The 26,144-nt window shown below is 42.2% G+C and overlaps 3 protein-coding genes across 3 annotated transcripts in view; 1 reads left to right on the top strand and 2 right to left on the bottom strand.

Annotated features, from left to right (window-relative positions):
- On the bottom strand, nucleotides 1-14,363 carry tmem104.L (transmembrane protein 104 L homeolog). The gene is made up of 11 exons (XM_018235311.2): nucleotides 14,219-14,363; nucleotides 10,748-10,872; nucleotides 9,573-9,658; nucleotides 8,931-9,052; nucleotides 7,976-8,057; nucleotides 6,607-6,694; nucleotides 6,444-6,524; nucleotides 5,571-5,670; nucleotides 5,321-5,423; nucleotides 4,413-4,506; nucleotides 1-2,132 (listed from the first exon to the last, which is right to left on the bottom strand). Exons 3-11 carry the CDS (start codon nucleotides 9,615-9,617, stop codon nucleotides 1,372-1,374), a joined length of 1,476 nt encoding a protein of 491 aa, XP_018090800.1. The 5' UTR covers nucleotides 9,618-9,658; nucleotides 10,748-10,872; nucleotides 14,219-14,363; the 3' UTR covers nucleotides 1-1,371.
- A 9-nt stretch (nucleotides 14,364-14,372) lies between these two features.
- nat9.L (N-acetyltransferase 9 (GCN5-related, putative) L homeolog) lies at nucleotides 14,373-26,056 on the top strand. Its single transcript, XM_018235310.2, has 9 exons — nucleotides 14,373-14,411; nucleotides 16,711-16,849; nucleotides 17,683-17,763; nucleotides 22,352-22,461; nucleotides 22,563-22,700; nucleotides 23,248-23,307; nucleotides 23,393-23,487; nucleotides 23,569-23,732; nucleotides 25,332-26,056. Exons 3-8 carry the CDS (start codon nucleotides 17,687-17,689, stop codon nucleotides 23,647-23,649), a joined length of 561 nt encoding a protein of 186 aa, XP_018090799.1. The 5' UTR covers nucleotides 14,373-14,411; nucleotides 16,711-16,849; nucleotides 17,683-17,686; the 3' UTR covers nucleotides 23,650-23,732; nucleotides 25,332-26,056.
- Nucleotides 23,010-26,144, bottom strand: part of LOC108701808 (polycystin-1) — a 43,698-nt gene continuing 40,563 nt past the window's right edge. The window contains exons 45-47 of the mRNA XM_041577076.1: nucleotides 25,669-25,803; nucleotides 25,284-25,586; nucleotides 23,010-24,382 (exon numbers count right to left, since the gene is read on the bottom strand). Of these exons, the coding sequence (XP_041433010.1) occupies nucleotides 23,744-24,382; nucleotides 25,284-25,586; nucleotides 25,669-25,803 (1,077 nt within the window). The 3' untranslated portion in view covers nucleotides 23,010-23,743. The remainder of the gene's footprint in view (nucleotides 24,383-25,283; nucleotides 25,587-25,668; nucleotides 25,804-26,144) is intronic.

Raw genomic sequence — 26,144 nt, 5'->3', positions numbered from 1 at the left:
AAATGTCATTAGGTTTTATTCCGAGTGCAAAGTGCAGGAGCAATCAGGGAGGCTGTCATTCACCACAATGCGGTGAGAAGCTGCCCGGCATTTATATCATCATAAAAATACAACTTCAACATAATTCTAGGCATGGCTGGAGAAACCACAGACCCAACAGGGCATTTTGGGGAAATAGCTCAGCCCACACAACAGAAGGGAGTATACGCTCATCAAATAATTACCCCCATTATTAAAAATACTGTTTCATGTTCCTTTATACAGTGATGCGTTACTCTGTAATACAGTAGAGGTCGCATTTCAAATGTATATGAATCGTTCAAATGCTTTTGAAATCTGCTCTTCCCCACTCAACAGAGACAGCATCATCCACAGGGGGGCAGTGCAGTAACCGCACACTTTCTGATACAGATATAAAAGGACAGCGAAAATGAAATTCACAAGGGGGTGCCAATTTGTTTACTCTAATCGCTACCGTGGTACCTGTCACTCCTATAAAAAACACACCGGCTCAGGGTACCATTAGAGCGCCACCCTGCTATCTAGGGATCCCTTGTGAAGTATAGTAAACTATTATAATATCACTGAAGGAATCAAAGAAGATAGCGGACGGCATTCTAATGGAATGTATCCAAGGCTGGAACATTTTATTAGAGAAGAGGAGGAAGGTCAATCAATAAAATTGTGGAATACACGTTCTGATCATGAGTATATCTCTGATAATCCTTGCCATAAAGCAAGACAAGGCTACCATATTTTTACCTTCATGATTACCAGGAGATACACATCCTTGGGCAAGAACAAATTATTACAGCAAATGACTTTCCCCCCAAATGACAAAACTTTACACATTATACATTATTGTCAGGCATATGCAAAAACTTCTTCCACCGTCAGAATCCCTTTAAGCAGCCCCTCCGTAATATGTTGTTTATAGTACAACACCTAGAAGTTGCCCAAGCCTGTATTAAGCCAACCCTAGGATTTAAGCTTGGCAACACAAGAAAGACAGTGAGAGTCATTTATGGAGGCAAGACACAACCAAGACCCATTTACCCTGAGTCCCTCAGGAAACAGTGGAAATTTGGGGTCACGTCCTGGCGCTCCTGTGAGTATAGAAGACAAGGCACAGAAAAAGAGAGAGAGGCATCATCGGAGGGAATTGGGACAGTATTTGTTACAGACAGTTTGTTGGGGCTCCAGATAGGAGTTGAAATGTTAAATAAGGGAATGATAGCAGCAAAGTGACACTTAGTGAGGGGCCAGCCCCATGACTGGAGAGACCACATCAGTAGATGCCTTTATCCTCCTAAGTCCAACGCCTGTGTCCAGCACAGGCCAAACCCTAGATTGTGCATGATAGGAGAAGTCTTACAGTGAGCCGTCCGTCAGGATGATATTGGCTGTGACATAGATAAAACAGGTAAGTGCCCAACAGAGCACAAACCACACCCAGCCCACCTGCCGGAAAGGGGAAGTATGCTTATTGGTGAGTCCAGGACCGTATACCAAAGCATTGTCTTTCCGGCTGCAAAAAACAAGGAAGGCAGGGATCACGTATTGGATGCCATTCCCTGCATAGGCACCTGTGATACTAACCAGGACTTCCAAGTGGTTGGTACAAAAGGCCACAATTACAGGGGGCACCAGCGTAATGAGGGGAAAGACTACACGGTCAACCAGCCATGGGTATGTCCCGCCATCACGGTGGAAGAGAGTTTTCCAGTTATTACGTAGCGTCACAGCAATGATGGGGAAGTTAGTGCTGATGGTGAAGACCGGAAAGAGTCCAAGGAAGTAGCCAATAACTTGGGGGACAAAGGGACTGCAGCCGCTGAAGTTAAGCGTGTACATATCCATGAGGGCCCCGGAGCTGAAGCAAAATATGGCTGTGAAGCACAGCAGGCTGTAAAAGGCTAGCACCAGGAAATAATCCACAAGGACAAGTCCCGTCAGATGCTTCTTTTTGGATATAGGGGTGACCAGAGAAGGCAGGGAATGCTGGCACATAAAGGAGTACACGCAGACCCCAAACAGGTTCCGGATCCCTGACACTTGTGCTAGTGGGGGGTGGCCGGCCCCTTCCCCTTTACCAATCCGAACCAGAGCGAGTACAATCATGATAATAAACGCTGAAACAGACAGGAGATGAAATAGTTATTATATATACAGTCACATCGCTCTCACCATACCTCATAATTACACTGTAACCAAGCCCTCTTTCTACTGGATAGGGAGAAAAGGAATTAAAACATTACCCGACTCATAAACTGACTAGCTGAGATTCTAGTTATCTTTATAACAGAGCATTCTGTCACAGTGACACAGATCCCCTCTGATACCCATTGTAAGCAGCAGTCCTGTCCTGCTTTATGGCTGAGATTCTAGCTATCTTTATAACAGCATTCTGTCACAGTGACACAGATCCTATCTGATCCCCATTGTAAGCAGCAGTCCTGTCCCGCTTTATGGCTGAGATTCTAGCTATCTTTATAACAGAGCATTCTGTCACAGATCCTATCTGATCTCCATTGTAAGCAGCAGTCCTGTCCTGCTTTATGGCTGAGATTCTAGCTATCTTTATAACAGAGCATTCTGTCACAGTGAAACAGATCCTATCCAAGAGAAATTTTAAGAAGCAGTCCTGTTCTGCCAGGGATTTAAGCACTGTATCATATTTGGGGACCTGAGACTTTGTGCACTGGCCAGTGCCCTTTTCTTGACTCATTCAGACTCTGCATATTCCATCACACATGGGAAAGCAAGAATTAAACATTTGTCTCCACGATTTATGGCACTGTCAAGGAGGAGAACAAAGTGGCAGTAAAGCAGTGAAAACCCATTACTCGGCCCATAAATCAACAAGGAAAAGAGGCATGTGACACTTCATCCGTTCCCCTAACTATGATGCAAGGATAGAACCTTTGCTCTCTTACATACACAGGGGAAACATATGACCATTACAGCTCTTTCTCCATGCACAAGTATATCAAACACTTTGCCTTTAAAGTCTTGTAAAATACATTTCCCAGCATGCCTCTTGGGCATTGGTGTACCTGTATACGGGAACAGTCTAGAGAGATATTCCAAGGATGTGGGGGTAGCTACAAGAATCACATTTACATAGACCATTCCTGCACTCCCAAGAAGTTGTGACACTAATACGTACCAAGGAATGTAACTAAAGAAGGGACATACCCTGCCGTCGCTGGGGAGTCAGTGGGGCACTGACTGATGAGTAGTTTCGGTGTATATTTACAAAACATTTCTTATTCATTAAGTTTCTCTGGGTTCTAATTTTATGGTAGGATTAAGAAATTAGGGACTACACAGAATGGGAGGACAGGGCAGATATCTATTAGGCTACAGCAACCTTGTAAACAAAATTTCCAGCCTATCAGAGCTTTGCACCACCTCTTATCCCAGCACTGGCAGCTGCACACTTGCCAAACACTATTTCTGAAAATGTGGGGCGTTCAAGAGTGGTGCTGTCAGGAACCACTCCACCAGAAACATGCCCGTATCCCTATAACTGACTGGTGTGATGGGTATTTTAACCATGTGATCACACACTGGGATCAGAAGTTCATTAGGAAATGAGAGACTGACATTTCCCTGCAACTGCTAACTTGGGCTAGTGCCCCAACATAAGTCTCAGCAAGATTTCTTTCAGGGAACAAAGCGTCCCGTTTGGAACATCAAATTGAATTGTTTTAATCGCTACTAAAGATGCATGACCTTGCCAATAAATGTGTTTTTCTAATATAAACATATCCATCAGGGCCCTCCTTCCTTTCATGTCCCTTATTATTTCATTGCATTCCTTGCTACATTTGCCAGCTGAATTATATCATTTTTTATGAACTGGATGCCGGCTGAGGATTTTAATCTTCTTTCGCCTGCAGGGTTTGAATGTGGATCTGATGCCAAAAAATAGATTAATATAGGGGGGAAGGAAAGGGACTTCTGACAAGCCCTTACCCTGGGAGAACAAAGAGGATGAAGCTCATTAATTACATTTTAGGGCCGTGCTACTTGTGCTGGAATTTTACAGAGCCTTGGGGACACTGTGCAGTCCTTATGTAAGAATAGGTGTTAACTGGTGCTTAAGTATCGTTTAGGGCTAAGGGAATAAGAAAAGGCAGATTTAGGGGGACGGGAATATTGTGGGTGACAGGGGGTCAATTATTGATCTATTTATACTATATAACACATATTAAAATGCTCTCCCTTAAATTGCTTACCACCACAGACCAATGTCAGTTTCATTAGAAACCAATGAACCTACCAGCATGATTCTGGATTGTGCAGCCATAGGAAAGTCATGATGAAAACCTACAGAATCAGTTAGTGGCCCAAGATCCTAATACTGTGATGCCACATACAGTGGGATCCATTTAAATGACACTTACCGATCCATCTCATGAGCGAAGTCAGCATCTGGAGGTATTTTGTCTTCTGCACATTGAAGAAAGTGAAGGGGCCAAGAAGCAGTGTGAAGACAGCCTGGGGACAGAAAGGCAGAACATTCACATCTCTAGACACTATTATTAAGTGAAATGATAATCCTATTTCCCATGACTACAGTATTATGGTCAATAAAACTGCTCGACCCTTTGGGCACACAACTCAATCCAGAGGAAGGCATTGCTATTGGCTTGATGGATGAGACACAGGTAAGAGATACCTTTTGAATTCCCCCCACCCCCACGGGCCTGTACTAATAATCAGCACAATGGTGATACAAAAATAATCTAACATTCTGAAATGAGTTTTTAAAGATAACAGCCGCTCAACATGCTAGGAACGAATTTACTTGGCAGCGTCTAAATCAGGGTATAAGGGCAATGTTGGAGCACAGTCACCAACGAATGAGGTTAATTGGAAAGTGGAGAAGGGCAGTGAGGATAATTTTGTTTGCATAATTGACATTGTGCAGTTCTGCTGCCAATATAATTTTATGTTGTTCCTTGGACTTATGCTGTATCTTACTGTATAGCGGAGACTCTAGCTGTATCAGAGCATTCTGTCAGAGTGGCACAGATCATATCTGATCCCCATTGTAAGCAGCAGTCCTGTCCTGCTTTGTGGCTGAGATTCTAGCTATCTTTATAACAGAGCATTCTGTCACAGTTACACAGATCCTATCTGATACCCATTGTAAGCAGCAGTCCTGTCCTGCTTCATGGCTGAGATTCTAGCTATCTTTATAACAAAGCATTTTGTCACAGACACAGGTCCTATCTGATACCCATTGTAAGCAGTCCTGTCATACTTTATGGCTGGACGTTAAATATACATGAAGTCGAGCTCATCTCACCAAATAGATCCTGTAGGCATCAATGCGTCGGATAGGTCCCCAGCACGGATCAGTGTCATTCCGTTCTTCAGACTGAGATGAGCATGACCCATTAGCAGAGAAGCTGGAAGAGACAGACCGACAGACATTATGCTCACTTCTGTCAGGTTGCCTTCTGCTCCAGGATACCCATAGTGAAGGGACGTGTGCTACACGAGATCAAGGTTCATAAAGAAAGCCAGTCGCTTTTTATGCAAATCATAACACTTACCATGTAACCTGCACCAGAGACAGAGGTACAGCCGTTGCATATATAGCCAGATCCCCATACAGATATATAATGATGCAAAAATAAAATAGGTTGATTCCAGCTGCAAACAAAGGAAGCAAGTTAGAAAGTGTTGGTACTTTGCCATACAGTGTGATGAAGTGAACCAAGGAATGGCTCTCCGGATCATTAACATTATACTGAAATCTGTCATTCAGACAAAATATAAGAGCATAGCTCGGAGACTATGAAGAAAAAAAAAAACATAAGTACAGAAAATATTTTCTGGCTTTGTGACTAGTTTAAGAGCTCCACCTAGTGGAAAAGGATGCAACAATATAAAATAAGCCATTGCTAATGCAGGATATATACAATGAAACCTCAATTTTAAAGTACCCTGATTTTAAGTTTTCCCGCATTTTACATTTTTTATTTGTGGTCCAACCAATTTATAATGCATTTCAATGGGTGCATTTCCCTGATTTTAAATAATGTTTTCTCTGATTTTACATCATAATTTTGTCATGATGTTCCCAAAAACTGCTTTTTTCCTCTATGAATTTTATTATGTGTGACATAAAGAGGTTTAAAATACTAACCAGATGTATATTTTGCCATGGTTCTGCCTGTAAATGGTCAATTCCAATTAGTCTCCCCCTTGTTATTAACACACTAAATATTGTATCTCAAAGTAAAACAAACTCCTTTGCTTATATCCTTTTACTTGAAGAAAAAGTTACTTTAACATGTTTCACTAAATTTTACATAATTTTTTCCTGGTCCCCTGAAAATGCAAAATGGGGGATCTCCTGTACTAAACAAATCCTGCTACATATCATAACATTAGTTTATTGGCATCGACTGCAATCAACATACCTTTATTAAAGAACAAAGATGCCATCTGGCCCATTTCCACGCGCTCCACAATCTCAAAAGGGTCAGATAAACCACGACGCTCTGAAATGGAAAGGAAACCATGTTACACATTAGGGTAGACGGGTTATGTGGCTTTGCCCAGTCTCACGTGCCAGATACTCACGGACTGAGAGGATAGGCTCGGTTTCAGATCGGTTGTACCCGCTGGGAGAGGGAACTTCATTATCAGAGCTTTCTGATGAGTCAGGATCCTGTGGGGAAGAAAGGGACAGGTCAGTGCAAGCTCATGCTCAGATGCCCTAGGTTTGAGTAGTAAAATGATGGATGCGCACACTTCTATGTTATGTATAAAGTTTACATAACCCAAATTAAATAGGTGGTGTGTGAGATAAAGTTAATCAATTAAAAATTTATGAAAAGTATCTCCTATTTCGCAGTCAGTAAATTCCTTCAACTTAATAATTATTGTTAATGTATTAATTAATTAGAAAATATTATTTGAGGTTTTCAATCTATGTACAATAATATTAAAAATAATTCATGTATAATTTCATATATACACATCAATTGCTAATTCATATGTTAATATCCAATATCAATGTATGCTATGATTACTAGTGTTCTAATAATGTCCATCCATGATGAATTCAATTATTGATTACTCTTAAATCCGACTTGTGGATGTGTTAATAAGTTCGCTCGTTACTTAATGTCTCTGAGCCAAACCAATATTATGCTTTTTTATGTGACTGCAATTATCTTTTTCTGGCAGCTGCATAGCTTGGGAGTATTGTGTAAATATGTTGTGTTTCATTTCCTCTTTGGTTACATGTAATTAATCATGCAAGGTCTAATTGGCAACAATGTATCCAAGAGCCTTAAGTGTCCTACGGCACTGTCTTTATTACACGCAGAAGCGCTCCGGCTCTGATGGATAAATCATGAGTTGTTATGCGTTTATAATCCACATTCAGTCATCAATATTTTTCTTATATTAGTTGCCACCACGACATGTCTGCAATGCTTTCTCATGTAGCGGCTGTGCGTAGTCTTGTGCCGGTATGTCCGTTAAAATACAGGTAGCTAGCGGATCTCTGGATTTCAGACTTCTTTTTCTTCCCTTTGCCAGATTTTCTGCGGACAATGTTTGAACACTAACACCTCCACATGACCAATTGGACCTTGCATCATTAATTACATGTAACCAAAGTGGAAACGAAACGCAACATATTTGCACAATACTCCCAAGCTATACAGCTGCAAGAAAAATATAATTGCGGTCACATAACAAAGCATAATATTGGTTTGGCTCAGAGACATGAAGTAACCAACAAACTTATTAAAACATGCACAAGTTGGATTAAAGTGTAATCAATAAGTGAAATAATCATGGGTGCACATTATTAGACTGCTAGTAATCATCGCATACATTGATTTTGGAAGTTGAAGGAATTTACGGAGTGCGAAAAAGGAGATACTTTTCATCAATTTCTAGGTTTGAGTAGGACGTTCCAAGGCATTGTTAGACTCACCTCCTCCTTTTCCCATCTCTTCCATCGCAGCTGAGCATTGGCAGCGGCCATAGCTTCCACAACAAAAGTGGTTGTCATATAGCTAGGAACAAAGGATACCATTTCACTGTCAATAGCAGGAAGGAAATTAAAAGGCAGGTTCATGTACTGAGCGGTGAAAGGGTTGGAAGGTAATCATGTTGAGTGCCGATAATGGTTATGCCATTGCTCTGGGGCAGGGATCCCCAACGTTTACCTGTGAGCCATATTCAATTGTTAAAAGAGTCGAAGGGCAACACAAGCATGAAAAAGGTCCCTGATAGGGGCAAATATTGGCCGTGATTGACTATTTGGTAGCTCCTATATGGGCTGGCTGCCTACAGGAGGTTCTAATTGCAACCAAAACTTGCCTCCAATCCAGGAATTAAAAATAAGCACCTGCTTTGAGGCCACTGGGAGCAACATACAAGGGGGTTGCTCACGAGTCACTGGTATATAGGAACCTATATATCAGTCAGCGAGGTTAAAGGGGTTGTACACCTTAAAGTTAACTTTCAGTATGCTACTGAATGTATTATTTCTTAGCAATTTTTCAAGTGGTCTTCAGTTGTAATCTTACATAGTTTTTGCCCACTTTGCTTCTTTTCAGTTCTCAGATAGAGTCCTGTATGCAGCACCAACATTTGTAAATGAGCCCTTACATATGATTTGCAAGTACTGATTAGCAAGTGATGGGGTGTTTAACCTTGTATTACCCAGAGACAGGGGTGCTTCGCCAATGAGGCAAGTTGAGGCTGTCGGCTTAGGCATCGCCCCACTAGGTACCAGGGGCAGCAAAAATGCTGCTCCTGGTACTTTAAGAGCAAATTTCCGGGGGGGGGGGGCAGCAGCAACTGCTGCTGCCTCAGGCGGCGGAGGGGCCAGGATCGCCCCTGCCCAGAGATCAAAATGCACTGAGCTTACAACTTTCACTCACCTCATAAATGAAAGGAAGATGATAAGGATTAAGCTAACCAACCAGCCAGCATTGGCAAAGGCCTTTGGCATGGTGAGGGCACCCGTGCCAACTATAAGGTTGAACATGTACACCAGGCCAACCTGCAGAGGAGATATGGAATATGATGAATATGAGATCACAGGACACTGAGACACTGCCGCATGGGATTGGGTTGATAATAATGAGTTTGAGAATGACACACTGTGGCTGTTAATTGCTGAATATAATGTGTCCCCACGGGGGACATATGTCATCACATGATGTGTGTACTTTCTGCTAACTCTGTAAAATGAGAATAAAACCTCCTTTTTTAACTTTGTCAGCATTTCCCCTTCGCACTCACAGCAAATGTGGCAAAGCTTGTGCAACAGGAAAGAGCTGTATGGATGGAATGATAATGACACAATACAGTAATACGGGAATAAGAAGAGCTGAAGTGGAGCCATTAAACCCGTCGGCTGCCCTGTCATTCATTTTTGATAAGGGCAGCACAAATGCTCAGTGTCTATTTAATGTATGATTTACTGTATATTTCATCTGGGCCCTGAGGGATCATCTGTATTCCTGGTTCAGGAGAGAAAGAAATGCTCTTGGCTATATGCTGGGCGGGTAGGTACTTACAAATGGAGAGTATAGCTCCCCTGTTTCTGTTATGTCTCCTGCCATGGCTTCTGGTGGAGTAGAACTGAAGAGTGAATTCCAAAAAGCTGTAGGTAAAAAAACAGAACATAAGTTAAAAGACAACATCAAACAACAAATCAGGACTGAGCCTGGGGGCATTAGCCCACTAGTAACCCCTAGTGCGTAGGTCATAGCAAGCTGCCTGGAGTGCTTACTCGTATCCAACAACTCATATTACCCCAGTTCATAGGAGAGGTACAGTTTGCCAGTCAGTACTCTCAAGGTATTGGCCAACAGGGAGATTTGTCACCCACAATAAAAATGCACAACTGCAGGCAACAAATCTCCCGGAAATGCTTCTTCATTGGAAATAACTGAAATCGCCTGCATCACTTTGTTCTTGTTCTTCCAAAGTCATCTCGGAATTAAACTTTGGGATGTGTTATTTTTACCACCAGCGACTTTAGTTATTTCCAATGGAGACATTTTTGTGAGATTTGTCTTCCACAATAATCCACCTTAGGTTTTTATATTTGATATGATATAGACATAACAATCACAAGACAGTTTGCAGTTGGTCTGTTCTAAGCTTTTAAATGACATGTGCATTGGCTATAAAACTTAAATGCCTTCGGGGGTTATAGTTCCCTTTTAAATCTGCTCCATACAGTCAAGCGAGAGGTATAACTGGTGTTTGGATCAGGTGAAACATTGCTCAGTTTGATTCAGGCACCTGAATCAAACTGAGACAGAGACGGATGGCTTTCTGCTATCCAACTGACTGGTAGGCTGACTTGGATTCAACAGGATTGAATCCAGTTACAGTATATCAATTTTACATCCCCTAATTTTTAGATTTCCTGCATTTAACAATTTTTTTGCATAATACATTTCCCTGATTTTACATTTTCTCTGATTTGACATAATTTTGTTCTGGGCCAGAGACTGATGTATAAAGCCTGTAAAGAGCTGCAGAATATGTTGATATTATATAAAATTTCTTAGTGCTCAGTTACAATATTACCTTAATAATCAGGTTAGAAATCAACCATAACCCCTATAAAGTTTATATTGCTTATTACTATGGCCTGGCTCCTGGATAAAATGAATGAGAAAAATCTAAGGTTTGAATTCTGCACCAGAGACGGAAGAAGATAAAAAAAAATGCTACTTACTGCCGCTCCAGTCCTTAGAATCCTTATCAGACACACTCCTTGGGTTAGCAGGCCCGGCAAGGTACAGTCACTTTGTCACACACATAATCCGAGCCGACTGAGACACCTCGGGAGGAGCTTCTAATCTAGAAAGAACAAACACACAGACATGATCAGGAGAGGGGAACCGAGTTCAGAATTGTCAGCAATGAAAAAAAAGGTTTATTTCTACTTTTGTGCTCAGCACTATTTTACTGGGGGGTTTTCATAGCAGGATCCAATAGATAAACTCACCAGTCAATCCCTGACTGCAGACATTTTCCCTTTATATTTTTAGGGAGCTATTATGGAGCAGTTAACTTTAATATTAACTTTCAGTATGGGGATATTTTATAACTCAGTTTGCCAAATACATAAAAGTATGAGGATAAAGTGGGCACAAAACAAACATTCAAAGACAGGGGCTGCCATGTTGCTTGATTTAGCAGAGGTAAAATATAATCATAACATATACGGAGAAAGCCTTTAACTGAAACAATTCCATCACACAAACACAATGCGCTATTTTTTTTTGTCAAATACCACATCAGACTGAAACACATCTGAAGACCCAGCCATTAGAGAAGCATTTCATCTTCTTTTATGATTGTTTTTTTCCCAATTAATCTCTCTGCCATTCTCTTAGTATTCCAGGAAGCGCTCGGGCCACTGGAGCGGCATTGTCCTGAAAATTAGATTGAGAACCTTTCTGCCTATGGTTTTGTTGTATAGGATCTTGGGAGCCATTTGTCTGCTGCTGCCTCTGCCATTTGTAGTGGAAAATAAAGCAGTCTCCCTCCTGCTGTAATTGATGGCGTGCCTTAAAAATCCCAGTGCTTCTGAATGTTAACAAATCAACTTTTCATACAGGTCTCGGGGGAGACTCGGTGATTTAATTTCAATAGAATGTCATCCTCTATGGGCAATAAAGCCCCTTTATTGTAAATCACATGACCTAGTGTGATCCAAAAGCCTCTAATCTAGCGGAAATTTTCAACTGCCTGGCAGGTACAAATGGCCCAGAACTAAAAAACGTGTTTTTCCCTATTGTAAATCAAAGGTGAGGCAGATATAGTTCTGCGCTCTAAATCCTCAAGGTGGCCATATACTGGTCAAGCCCACAGGCTATCCAACCAATCTCCCTTGGCCTAAACAGCTAATCTACAGCTAGCTATATACACGGATAGCTACATATACTCATTCAAGTTGACAGACCAAATGATCAGAACAAAAGAAAGTGAATTCACTGTAGCTTCACTTACTCATCACCGGTCCATGATGTGCACAAGCAATATGTGCCTTGAAAGTGAAGTTAGCCTGGCTCTGACGCTAGCCCGCTACTTTCCAACCTGCAAACCATTATTACTTATATACCAGTGCTCAAAAGTCTGAAAGGACAGGCACTAGTAGCTAAATACACAATTGCGGGCTGCAAGCCTGCACTGGGATTCAAAATAGGCCATGGCATTTCAAATACCTGGAGGCCCAAACAGCCCCCTAAATATTGACTATCAATGGCATCTTACAGCATCCCCTGTAGCATTTGTCAGAATTCACAGATTGCCAGTCTTGGTCTGGCTAGTGGCCAGAGAAGGAAAAGGAGTTTGCTAACATCATAGAGACATAGACTGAAAGAGAAGTCGGCAGAGACTGTCCTGCCACCCACCCTGCTCAAAAAGCATTTTTCCAGCCTAAACCCATTGAACCACACAACACTAGTACCCAGGTAGTCCAAATCTAGAATTGTATGCCCAGCTTCAAACGGCCAGCAAGTGGCTGGCTGCCCATGATTCTAATAAGTGCAGACAATCATTATAGATCTATAGAGGACATCAAGGGCATTTTGAGGAGGGGGGCTGAAGTAGCGATAGCCCTGTGGACAAATAATATATGAGGGCCCAAAAAAAGTATGGCCACCCTTTTATTGCTTCATTTGTTAAGGCCTAGTGCTGAAGCCCACTCCCCTTTAAACTACAAAGCACTGCGGGGCATTTCAGCTTTGCTCTGAGACTGGAGAAGACGTTCCTATCGCATTATAGAGATCCTTTTAAATCAATTGGTGCTCTCAGAAGGCTGCCGATAGTATTAAAGCTCTAGGCTGCTCTACTAATAAACAAAAGAATGGGGTTCTACCTGGAGTCTTTGATTAGCCTTAAATGATACCAGTAGGACAGGTGGTATACACAGTGCCATGCTGTAGTACAGGTTAAACACTGAGTGCCAAGCAGTAGAACAGGTAATACACAGGGTGCCAGACAGTAGGACAGACTACATATATTGAACAGGGTGGCATGATGTAGGACAGACTATATACAGGGTGAGTAAGTTGCAGGTAAAACTTAGTCCCTGTGTAAAATGTATAATGAAGCAATCAAATTCTTAATGAATTAGATGAAAAATTGAGAGTAGGACTGGCCAGATATGGGATGACTTTGACGTAGTTGGCCAGCTTAAATATATAGCAATATATGGAAAAACAATCCCCTTTTTGTTTAAAGGGTAAGGCATTTTTAGTAGCTATATGTACAAAATGTCTCAAATATAATGGGTTGAGTGCAGAGGAACTCTTTTATTTGTCTATATGTATTTTGTGGTCACAGCCTCATTGCACCCCTGCCTAATGGTTTTAAAATTAGCACAACTTTCCCTTGTTTTTTATAGACTATATACAGGGTGGCATGCAGTAGGAAAGTGTCATCCAAAAGCCTCTAATCTAGCGGAAATTTTCTTCCTATATATCTATCTTTTTTCCCTATTAATAACATTGGGATCAACCATCATTTTTACCGGCCAGGCTGGTAAAATAGCGGCCAGGTGGCAACCCTAACAGGGTGCCAGACAGTAGACAAACTACATACAGGGTGACAGACTACATACAGGGTGCCATTCAGTAGGACAGACATACAGGGTGCCATTCAGTAGGACAGACATACAGGGTGCCATTCAGTAGGACAGACATACAGGGTGCCATTCAGTAGGACAGACTATATACAGGGTGCCAATCAGTAGGACAGACTACATACAGGGTGACAGACTACTTACAGGGTGCCATTTAGTAGGACAGACATACAGGGTGCCATTCAGTAGGACAGACATACAGGGTGCCAATCAGTAGGACAGACTACATACAGGGTGACAGACTATATACAGGGTGCCATTCAGTAGGACAGACTACATACAGGGTGACAGACTATATACAGGGTGCCATTCAGTAGGAAAGACATACAGGGTGCCATTCAGTAGGACAGACATACAGGGTGTCAGGCAGTAGGACAGACTATATACTAGGGGCAAGCCATAATGCACTGCACACCGTAAGACAGGCAGAAGTTTGCAGGATAAATAAATAACCACTGGCTCAGTAGGCAGAGAAAACACTGATATCAATCAGCTTATGTCCCATAAACCGGCAGCCCATCCCCATATTGTGGAACCCCGGTTGCCCCTAGTTACCATCGCTCCCCTTGAGAGTTCCGGGTGTTCCAGAATCACATGCAGCGGTAAGAAGCGGGTCACAAGCTTAACCAACCAATCTCCTGCTGCCAACCAACCAGCAAGAAGCACCAAGGCTTCCGGACTCGTCACCAGGGCGTGGTTTCAAGGGAGTCACGTGAAGGAGAGGGCGTAAATTCTTTGATAGAGCCTGGTAAGTGGAATATTTGCCATAGTCAGTCATGTAGTTCGAATTTGTCACTTCCTGAACTTACCCTAACACTAACTCCCAGTGAGCTATACACATATTATTTGTTTTGATCTGTCCCAACATTATGACAGGGATTCTTGTTACTTTAAACTGTTACCATCACACTGGCTGCTACTTGGCGCTGCTAATCCACTGCCCAAATTTCCTATAGGGAATGAGAGATAAAAGACTCCTCCTGTTTCATAACTTTGGTTCCCCAGTTGTTGCTACACTATTCCTGGACATAATCAAAGGTTAATGCTTGCTGGGAGTTGTAGTCCGAAATCATGGGGCCCAATTCCAATACAGCAAATTTTTCTGGGTCAATTTTGGGCCAAAGGCACAGTGCCAGTACATGGCACCCTTATAAAAAACAATTGGTGACCAGGGTCCCACATAAATGTTTTTAAAAAACATTGGTGGTCAGGGCCCCCCTACAAGTTGAAAAAAATCACTGGTGATCAGGACCCGCCTATAAATAAAAACAAAACATTTTTTTTACAAAAACATTGGTGGTCAGGGCTCCCTACAAATTTAAAAAAAAACATGGTGGTAGGGGCCTATAGAGTATTAAAGTAGGGATGCACCGAATCCACTTTTTTGGATTCGGCTGAACCCCCGAATTCTTCACAAAAGATTCGGCCAGAATACCGGACCGAATCCGAACCCTAATTTGCATATGCAAATTCCCCTGCATATGCAAATTAGGGTGGGAAGGGGAAAACATTTTTTACCTCCTTGTTTTCTGACAAAAAGTCACGCAATTTCCCTCCCTACCCCTAATTTGCATATGCAAATTCGGCTTCGGTTTGGCCAGGCAGAAGGATTCGGCAGGAATCCGAATCCTGCTGAAAAAGGCCAAATCCCGAACCGAACCCTGGATTCGGTGCATCACTATATTAAAATAATACATTGTTGACCAGGGGTTTAAAAAAAATGTAAAAAAAACACACATTGGTGTTCAGTAGAATTGAATTCTTGGCTTCAGGACTTCAACTTCGGCTATTTTCGTGGCTTCGGTTCTTTTTGCCACTACAGGACTGCGACTTTTCGTGTGCTTCGGGACTTCGGAAGAGACACTTCAGCACTGTCAAGGGGGCCTGGCTCTTTCGAAAAGTGCAGCACAGCCGCTCCCCCCTTGGCCCGGTATTGGAGTACCCCCTGTGCCCCCCTGATGGCAGCCCTGGTTGTAGTACAGTAACATCTGGGGACCCATTGTAAAGCATAGCAATACAAAGCTTAGATTGTCAGCTTCACAGGGCAGTTTGTCTTAGTGCGTTTGCTGTATTGTATGGATGCCCATTGCTGCTGCCTATACATATAAAATACATATTCTACATACTTGGAAAAACCTGAGCCACAAATGCACTGTTAACGTGTTTAAATAAAAAAGGAGCCATTATGTAATGACAGTATCTCTTTAACAAAGGACCTGCCCTAGACCCACATAGAACCAGCAATTGTCTATGGTTTGTTGTTCTGTTTGTGGAAGAGACAGAGTCAGAACTAAGGCAACAGAGACATGTCCACTACAGAAGAAGCAGACCCTGCAGCTGCTGGGGGGTCCAGAGAGAGCAATTTCAACATATATTGGTAAAACAGGACAACCTCTGTATAAGTCAGGGGACCCTAAAATGAATTTGCTGTGGGTCCCAGTAACCTCTAGTTACGCCACTGATGCTTCTGCAACCTTCTCTAACTCTGCCCCTGGGGCAGTTGCACATCCAGAAGCAGCACTCAGGAGGGGAGGTCAGGATGGTGGGTTTAGCGGTTTGCAAGCATGTGGGCTACTGGTGTGGTGTGATTGATGAAAAGCTATGAGGTAGGAGCAAATGCCTTGAAATCTAGTATTTCTTGTCGTAGTTCTGTTGGGGATAATTACCTTTGCATTCAGATGTTGCACTGACACTGCTGGATCTCTCTTCACATTCTCCATAATGCCAGACACATTACTCTGTATATAATGCCAGCATACATATAAGAAGCATACATATATGTAATATAAGAAAACGGTTGCTGCAACGAGAAGCAGTGTGGATAAAAAGATTGGATTCCCTAACACCTATGGGATTAAATGAAAGTTTTAACATGAGATGTTTTTTATAATATGTAACAAGCCTCTATTAGGCTACAATTGTAACGTTACTGGTTGAAGGATAATGTATTAATTGCTTTTTGTAAAAGTTTTAATATTGTTGCAAATAATGTTTGATACAAGTATGTTTTAAATGAGTTATTTATAGTATTTATTGTTATATTGCAGGCAATGAATTTTCCTAAAGGGATTCTTCTTTCCTTCATGAATTTTGGGATACTTACAGTATAAACCATTATATAAAGAGGAATGGGATCGAGCACTAAACAGTTAATTGTATCACATGATAGCTCACATGGTGTTAAAGGTATTTAATGCAATGATGTTCACTTGATTTTTATTGCACCTGAGGAAGGGGTTGACCCCGAAAGCTTGTGCCAACACTGCTGAATAAATGTCCTAAAAGGCAAAATCATATGTTTGGTGTGCTTCCTCCCTATGGGAATCTGTATATAATGCAACACAGTACAGCACACAACACACATTCAGAACGTCTGACTTATTAATTGGTAGATACAGAAAGGGACCATGCCAGTCATCAACATTTTGCTGATAAAGTTCTTACTTCATTAGGTGTCCCTCACTTTTAAGGGTTCCTCCCCTGAGACATAGATCACAGTCATTATCTGTGGCTGCCAAAGTGGGGTTGGATTAGCCTGCCAATCCGGGAAAATTCCCACTAACCCTAATTTCTACCGTAAATCTATATAACCTCAATACCATCTGGCACTGTCTCCATCTAATTACTTGAGAGATATCCAGTTCTCTAGTGGACCCTAGCAGACCCAATCCAACACTGGCAGAATCTGATTGCCAGGTTGCTCCCACTCCAGTCTAAATGACTATATGTAACAGAACTATTTTGTCATAATCACCATCTGTCTATGCAAATATCTAATCATGTATAGTTTAGACACTAACCATCAACATATTCTGATCCGAATACGACTCTGTGCTGATAACCAATTGTGTCTGTGTCCTCAATGGGAACCCTGATACCCTGCAGCCTTGAAAGCATGACATTTTAGTGTGTTTCCCTTGTTTGCTTAAACCCTCTTTTATTATTATTCGACATTAACATTATGTTTCATCTGTGTAGCTCAGTTTTGGGTTTACTGTGACGTCTCTTCTTTGTTCCAGGATCATGCGTGTGAATGAGAATACTGTGCTAAGAGGTCAGCAAGTGCTGTTGGTACCATATGAAAGTCACCATGTCCCCAGGTAGGTAAAGAAATCATTCCTTAGATGTCTATCAAATCTCATGATACACAGCCAATGTTGACCTCACTATGCAATATATAAATTGAATGTAAGCTATGCAGATGCTATGATATAAAAGGAACAAGAACTAGTAATAATTAATATTGTGGAGTTCTTCTGTTCATAAAGATTTAATGTTTGGGGCCCACATGGGCATATATAACTTTATGGGGTACTGACGTTCTATATGGTAGAAAACAAATTACACTCGCACACCCTCTTTCTCCGACAAATGAGTGTCCGTGGTGCACAGTGAAAGAGGAATCTGCAACCTCATAACCAACATGGAGAGGAAAGCCAATCACTGGCACATAAGGGTAGTGCTGGCAGGGCAAGTCCTTGCTAGTTTATTGCCGGATGCAATGTTTCGGGGTAAACCCCTTTGTCAAGCATACAGATAATCAGTGCACATAGAATTTAAAAGGTTAACACAATGAGTGGGCGTGACCAGGGGCGGAACTACCAGGGGGAGCAAGGGGTGCGAGCGGGCCAGGGCCCGCACCCCCTCAGGGCCCCCCGGCAGTCCGCGCCGCGCATATCCCGGCCAGTTCCGGGTTTACGGAGGGGGGCGGTGGGCCCGGCTGCGCGTCCTTGCGCCAGGGCCCGCCCCCCTCTAGTTTCGTTTCTGGGCGTGACAGCGAGTGCATATCAAAGGTAAGTTGTAGATTCAACGTAGTGCAAAAGGCCAAATTAAAGTCCACATAGAAAAGTCCACAGTAAAATCCATAGGGGGTTGCACATGGAAGAAATCCATTGGATTATCAGAATCAAAATATCAGAGAAAGTTCATTTCCATTTGTATCAATAAAAACACAAGGTGGTTACAAAAACGGAAAGAAAATTACCAAATTTTACACACAAATTAATAAGTAAAGTTACACAGAGGGGAAAAGGTTATCTGTCCCTGAAGTATATTATGGCAAGCTGCTTATCTAGAAGAGAAGTGGTTACAAATTAATTACAGGATAAAAATAACAAGCCATATTGAATTCTTCATTTAACCCTTTTGGGTGATGGGATTGCAGAAGCCAAATCCAGTAACATTCTATCTGCAATAATGTTTTCTTTTTATCTAAGCCAGGTTTAAAAGAAACTTTTTCAAGTATCTGCCATCTAAGCTGTGATTAATGGTGTCCATGAGTAAAATATGTTTTAGGGTGGTGGAAGTCTAGGGGGGTTGAGTAGTGTAATGTCCCTTCTGATAGTGTAAATTTTGTTTTTGAAGTGCTCAGCAATATCTTGAGCAGAGACAGATGTGCACTGAGGGGGTGGAGAAGGGGAAAGGTGGAGAAAAGTTGTGCTGGTTTTATAGAAAGGGAGTTAATGAGTGAAATAAAGTATGTTTGTTTGGCTTGGAAGAGGCTGTTGTTATAGGAGCGCAGGGCAATTTTTTAGGTCCAAAAGTCTGATTCTGAGCGAGATTTGCCCCAGCGATGCTTAAGTGTACGTGAGTGCTTTGGAGCGCTTTTGTATGAGCAGTATGCCAAGGTTGAAGTGGTTTGGGTCTAGCACGTTTAGTTTTTGTGGGAGCAAGCACATTAAGGGCAGTGGTGACAGTACTACAGTAGACAGAGGTAGCCACATTAGGACAAGAGATGGCTGAGATATTAGAGTGAAGAGAGTCAAAGGAAGAAGAGAGAAGTGACACGTCTACAGCTTGCAAGTCACGGTAAGTACTGTTTGTGGCGTGAGTGCAGAAAGGGCTTCTTTCTCATCACCCTGCCATACAGATGTACTTTGTGCAAATTGTGCTGAATTGTAGAACGATGTACAGATACACCATCTGCAGCAAGATGTTCTTGCAGGTCTTTGGAGGTGATTTGGTTTGTCTGTAACCATTCTCACAATCCTCCGCATATGCCGCTCCTGTATTTTTCTTGCCTTGTCAGACCTGGGTTTTACAGCAACTGTGCCTGTGGCCTTTCATTTCCTGATTACATTCCTTACAATTGAAACTGACAGTTTAAACCTCTGAGATAGCTTTTTGTAGCCTTCCTCTAAACCATGATACTGAACAATCTTTGTTTTCAGATCTTTTGAGAGTTGCTTTGAGGATCCCATGCTGTCACTTTTCAAAGGGGAGTCAAACAGAAGCACAACTTGCAATTGGCCACCTTAAATGCCTTTTCTCATGATCGGACACACCTGCCTATTATAGCTTATTGGCCCGTGTATGGGGGCCCCCAACGGGCTTCCCCGATTGAGATCTGGCCGAAAGTCGGCCAGATCTCGATCGGATGGAACGAAAAATCCAGTCGGATCACGGCCGCATCTATTCGTTGATGCGGTCCCGCGATCCAACCGCCCATTACTATTCGTTAGGATCCGATCGTTGGGCCCTAGGGCCCACGATCGGATCAGCCCGATATTGCCCATCTCAAGCTGGGCATATCGGGGAGAGATCCGCTCGTTTGGCGACATCGCCAAACGAGCGGATCTCTCCATGTATGGCCACCTTTAACGAGCTAATCCAATCAATTTGGTGTTGCCAGTAATCAGTATTGAGCAGTTACATGCATTCAGATTAGCAAAGATACAAGGGTACCCAAATTTTTGCACAGACAGTTTTTTACATTTGATTTAATTTCATACAACTGAATACTACTTCGCTAAAAATCTTCGTTCAGAAAACCACCCCAGCCCAGGAAAGACATACCACTACTATATTTTTTGTTGAAATTGGAGTGAATTATTATGCAGGCTGAGAGGTATTCCCAAACTTTTTCATATGACTGTATATGTTTTTTTTTTACATTTGACACACAAGCTGTCATGTACTATATCAAATGCCCGTGTGGATTAGTGTATATTGGACCGACAAATAGGGCTATGAAATTAAAGCTCAATGAGCATAAATTCACTATCTGTAATTACCACTCTTCTCCTCCCACCACACAGTCACGAGTTAGAAAGTGGAAGAGAAAACTGAGAAACCAAAGGCTGAGTCTTTACTGGTTGAACATTTTTTTACCCATAGACACCATTTATTACAGCTTAGATGGCAGATACTCTAAAAAGTTTCTTTTAAACTTGGCTTAGATAAAAAGAAAACATATTACTGGATTTGGCTTCTGCAATCCTGTCACCCAAATGGGTTAAATGAAGAATTCAATATGGCTTGTTTCTTGTTATTTTTATCCTGTAATTAATTTGTAACCACTTCTCTTCTAGATAAGCAGTTTGCCAGATTATATGGTTCAGGGACAGATAACCTTCTCCCCTCTGTGTAGGGTAAAACAGAAACTTTACTTATTCATTTTTGTGTAAAATGTTGTTTCCTTTTTTGTATCCACGTCATCTCTTTATTGATACAAATTGAAATGAACTTTCTCTGATATTTTGATCCTTATAATCAAACAAACTTCTTCCACGTGCAACCCCCTACGGATTTTACTGTGGACTTTTGGACTTTTCTATGTGGACTTTAATTTGGCCTTTTTGCACTATGTTGCACTATATCTACAACTCATCTTTGATGTGCACTCGTTGTCACACCGACTCATTGTGTTAATTGATTACCTTTTAAATTGTATGTGCACTAATTATCTGTATGCTTAACAAAGGGGTTTACCCCGAAACTTTGCATCCGGCAATAAACTAGCAAGGGCTTGCTCTGCCAGCACTACCCTCGTGTGCCAGTGATTTGCTTTCCTTTCCTTATTAATGTTCTATATCACTATGGTTCTCCTTACTGAATGGTTCTGGGACGACAGGCATTTTTAATCTGCTATTTCACATATCATTGATTTTAGATGATACTGTTTTTTTCAGTCCAGTATCCACTGATTATCACCACCTCCAATCTTTTTATATACATACAGTGTTAAGGTGGCCAAAGACGTAACAATTATGATCTTTCTTGGAAAAGATCTTTCCAAGAAAGATCGTTCGTTTCAATACACACGTGTAGAGCTGAATCGTCAGATATACAGGTAGATATACGGGAAGAAACAATAGAATTCTACCTGTATCTGACGATTCAGCACTAACAATGGGCGATGTTTGGGTCCCTTCAAAGGCACCCGATCAAAATTTTCCATCCAGCCCGATCAACAAGCCGACCGATATCCAAGTCTTCTTCCACCATACACGCAACGAATATCGGACGAAAATTCGTTTCGTACGATATTATCTGTGCGTCTATGGCCACCTAACGGCCGCAAACCCAAGGAAGCATTGAAGGATTGATCTCCAGGGTCCAACATTGCCACGCTGTTAGAAACCCAAGTGACAGGGCCCACCAGGATTTATGGGGTAGGCCTGTATTACACTGTATACACACATAGTGAGGTACCATAAGTATGCAAGTGTGCAATCCAATTAATGGACATAGGGTCTACCTCCAATTCGAGCCTGATCTGAAGCAGCACAGTGCCATTGTATTAAAGCATTATTATAAAAACTCCCCTCAGCCCCAAGCTTTGTACACAGATGTGTGGACAGCCATAGAGCATTTGGAATATTGCATGTACTATGCACCAACCTAAATATATCTGTATATATTATCACCATTCCTCATAAAGTTCTCTAATTAAGCATGTTCTTCCAGGTACCACGAATGGATGAAGTCGGAGGAGCTACAGAAGCTGACTGCATCAGAACCTCTGACGTTAGAGCAGGAATATGGCATGCAGCTGAGCTGGATAGAGGATGTTCATAGTCAGTTTCCATTGGGGATAGAAAAGACCTTCACATCACCTTAGTCTCTGCAGCGGGGAGCACTTAAGGAAATTTTACAGCACTTCTCTTCTTGTTGACAGAATGCACTTTCATTATTCTTGATGCGGTACTATGGGACCAAGGCTGTCCTGAGCACCAGAGCATGATGGGAGATGTAAATCTTTTCCTTACAGAGCCTGGCAATCCAGCATTAGCAGAGATTGAAGTTATGATTGCAGGTCTGCCCATTCCCAATGTCCCAATGTACACTATACCCATTCTTTTCCTCTTTGTGTATTTGAGTAATAATATTGGTCTGATAGTTGACCTGCTTTCCTGTTTCCAGTCACAAGTCCAACCAACCTGATCACATTTCCTGCTGAAGACTGTAAAATTTACGTGCTTACCTTTTTGGCTTATTCTTTGGTCTTTGTGAGTTACATATCTGGCAAAGATCAGAGGGCATCTGGTAGGCAAGGAGTTAAAAAAACAGAAAAACAGGAATGAACTGCAAATTGTTTCAAAACATCACATACACATACTAAAAGTTATGGTTAACTTCCCCTTTATTAGGTAATATTGGTATACATAGACATTCCATTTGCTGCTGTTTTCGTGTAATTTCCTAATTGCATGTTTATTTGGTAGATCCTTATATATCTTCCTGTATCTCTGTCTTTACACAATTTGATCCAGTTCCCTGTTACATTCTCTCCTTCATCCCCTGTCTCTGTAGCTAAACCAAATAACTCACTTAAACCTATAACTTTCTTTTTTTTATTCCAGAGCCCAGTTTCCGTGGCAGAGGACTTGGTGAAGAATCTGTGCGGCTGATCTTATCTTACGGTGAGTTCTGATATGTTGCAGTATTGTGCACATATGTCATTAACCAATATGCTGCATGGCTCTGACGTCATTTCTCCGTTTTCAGGTATCACTGTTTTGGGGATTACCATTTTTGAAGCTAAAATTGGACAAGAAAATCTGGCAAGCATTCGGTTTTTCAAGAAATTGCACTTCCAGGAGGTAGGAGGTGTTCTGCAGACACATCTGGGTATCCACATGTCCCAGATCAGACCCCATTCATTTAATTCACTTTGTTTCTAGGCCTCAGTGAGTGAGGTATTCCAGGAAGTGACACTGCGTTGGGAGGTGACAGAGCAAGAGAAACACTGGATAATTCTATAACACTACTCCCTTCCAAATGGCAACATACAGTGAGACCAAACTGTGTATTACTGAGGCAAAGAGCTGAGCATCTTGTGGAAAAGGTTAGTTGGACTTATGTATCTCCTTGTCTCTCACAGTCCCAGGCTCTACGTTTGCGGTGTATGGGCCTGTGTGGGTCTTCCATCAGTTTCCTGCCCCTGGAACTCTCCTCACTGTTTGGTCTCCATATGTTCCCTCTGATTCCTTGGTTCATAATGGAGGCTTCGTGTAAGCGTGCCCTACGCATATGGTCAGCACTATCAGGGGCTGGCCTGAGGAAGAGCCTACTTCCATTATAAGTCAAAACCTTTGATTTCATCCGAGTTAGAGCCGATTCGGAAAAAGTACTGTAGGTGCGAGGAAGTTGATGGTGCTTGCTGGTAGAAATACTAGTCTTCTTTGTATTTGAAGGCTTGCTAGACCCCACTGTCCTGTGCCACTCTTGCAGCCTTTGTTCCAGAGCACACACCTCCTCTAAGACTGTGGTCACTTTATCTAGCCTGTCCAAAAGATCATTAACCACCACAGGAAGACGCTCCACAGCTAGACCCGGTGAAAGCACTGGACGTGGACTGGTTGAGGGCACTTCAGGAGACACAGAGGCAGAGCGGGTGGAAAGGCGAGTGGCAGACTGAGGACAGGAGAGTCTAGCATTTTTGGAAGATCTGGAGCAGGCAGATTTTAGCCCTTCAAATCTTACAGTGTGCCGATACTGTGGGAAAAAGAAACAAACAGTCATTGAGCTGTCAACTAGTAATTCATGCATGTGCAATCCATAAAGAATAAGGTTTTGCAACATTTTGTAATTAAATAATTTCATGTTTTTTTTTACTGTATATGTATAGACAGGGCTGCCATCAGGGGGAAGTGTTGTACCGGGCCCGGAGGCTGAGGCGGGCCCAGCAGTGCTGCACTTACTTTATTAGCTGCCCCCCCCTGCTTTCAGAGAGCTGCCGACTTCGAAAGAGAGGACTGGAGCAAGGGAGGAGGCATCTTTGGTCCATTTCCTTCCCTTGTTGGTCACAAAGATCAAGTCCCAGTTGAGCTGCTCAGGGATTGGATAGATGGCGTTTGAACGTTTGAACTTCCCCATTCAATCGCAATGCAGCTTTACCGGGACATAAAATGATGTGACCAATAAGGGAAGAAAATGCAGTCACTGGAAGAAGATGCAGCCACCTGTGCTTCCCCATCCCTTCCAAAGTTGGCCCTGCTAAACAAGTAAGCGCAACATGGCAGGCCCCCCTAAAGTTAACCTTTTGTGGTCCCTGTTATTGGACCCAGGCCACCAATTTTTTTTTTTTTAAACTCCTGGGGGGGGGGTATTTTTTTTACCGTGTGGGGTCCTAGCCACCAATATATTTTAATGGGGGGCCCTGACCACAAATATTACTTTTATGGAGGCCTGACCACCAATTTTTTTTTTTATTAACATGTGGGGAACCCTAGCCACCAATGTTTTGTTTTTGTTACTCTGGGGTGGGGTGCGGACCTGTGGGTGGGGCTTGCAGAGGGGAGGACGCAGCCCAGTGGGCACAGGAAATGGTGTCGCAATAGGGCCCTGATGGTGGCCCTGTGTATAGAATGTTCCCCCGTAGTGTTGTTGCCCTCACCTCTTTGGTTTTGATAAGTCCCAACCACAGTTTGAATCTTTTCACCAGGAAGTCAATCATCTCATAATCCTGTGGCTCCAAGACCGGACGGTAACTATCCGCTCGAAGCTTCCGATGTCCACTCAGCACCGCTGCACACAAGATCCCCTTGCATGCAGCAAGCAGACAAATTGCCATCCCAGCACAGAAGCCCAGAGCAGGAGAATTCTGCAGGACCGGCCGGAGAACAGATCCTTTTCCCAGCACAGATCTTAGAAGCGTGTTGGTGGGAATATGAAGAGATGGACATATAACACAGGAGACCTAAGGAACAGGAGCCACAGTGATATCAAACAATTCCACTAAAACCCAATTGATTACCACATCTCACTTTTTTTGAACTTACCACGTATATACTGTGTGTGAGAGCAAGAATGATGGTAGCTGTGACGAGGCTGGATCCCAAAAGTTCCCACTTTACATTCTGAAAAGTCTTGCCAAATATCGCCCACCGACGCACAAAACGCAATTGTCGGGTAAGCTGCAAACAGAGCCAAAGAGTAAGATTTCAGATCTGCTCACTTTTCCCTCTAAAGGAACTATTTCATTTTTTATTATTTTCTTTTATTGCGTTTAACAAGAAAAAACATAACATTAAATAAAATACATAAAAGAAAAATAGGTGGGTACAATTAATTCAGTGCCTTTGTCTGTTGATTACAGTCTTTGTACATATGCAGTCCATTACATGGTTACAGCAACAATGTACATCATTAAAACACCACAGTTCTCAAGATCCAGTGAGTTTTTTTTTTTTTATTATTTAACTTGATCTCATTTTAAAGGAAAAAGGAAGTATTTAGTCACCGAGGGGTGCCAATT

The sequence above is a fragment of the Xenopus laevis genome, chromosome 9_10L, assembly GCF_017654675.1.
Source record: "Xenopus laevis strain J_2021 chromosome 9_10L, Xenopus_laevis_v10.1, whole genome shotgun sequence".
In the NCBI taxonomy this organism is placed as follows: Eukaryota; Metazoa; Chordata; class Amphibia; order Anura; family Pipidae; genus Xenopus; species Xenopus laevis.
The sequence above is the reverse complement of the archived record's forward strand: the minus strand, read 5'-3'. Positions and strand labels throughout refer to the sequence as shown.

Excerpts from the sequence above, each read along its gene's own strand:
- tmem104.L (XM_018235311.2), bottom strand. The coding sequence starts at position 9,617 with ATGGCAGGAGACATAACAGAAACAGGGGAGCTATACTCTCCATTT. Across the intron at positions 5,671-6,443 it reads ATCTTTGTTCTTTAATAAAG|CTGGAATCAACCTATTTTAT; the intron begins GTATGTTGATTG and ends CTTTGTTTGCAG. Across the intron at positions 5,424-5,570 it reads TCTCTGGTGCAGGTTACATG|CTTCTCTGCTAATGGGTCAT; the intron begins GTAAGTGTTATG and ends TGTCTCTTCCAG.
- nat9.L (XM_018235310.2), top strand. The coding sequence starts at position 17,687 with ATGCGTGTGAATGAGAATACTGTGCTAAGAGGTCAGCAAGTGCTGTTG. Across the intron at positions 17,764-22,351 it reads GAAAGTCACCATGTCCCCAG|GTACCACGAATGGATGAAGT; the intron begins GTAGGTAAAGAA and ends ATGTTCTTCCAG. Across the intron at positions 22,462-22,562 it reads CTGGATAGAGGATGTTCATA|AATGCACTTTCATTATTCTT; the intron begins GTCAGTTTCCAT and ends TCTTGTTGACAG.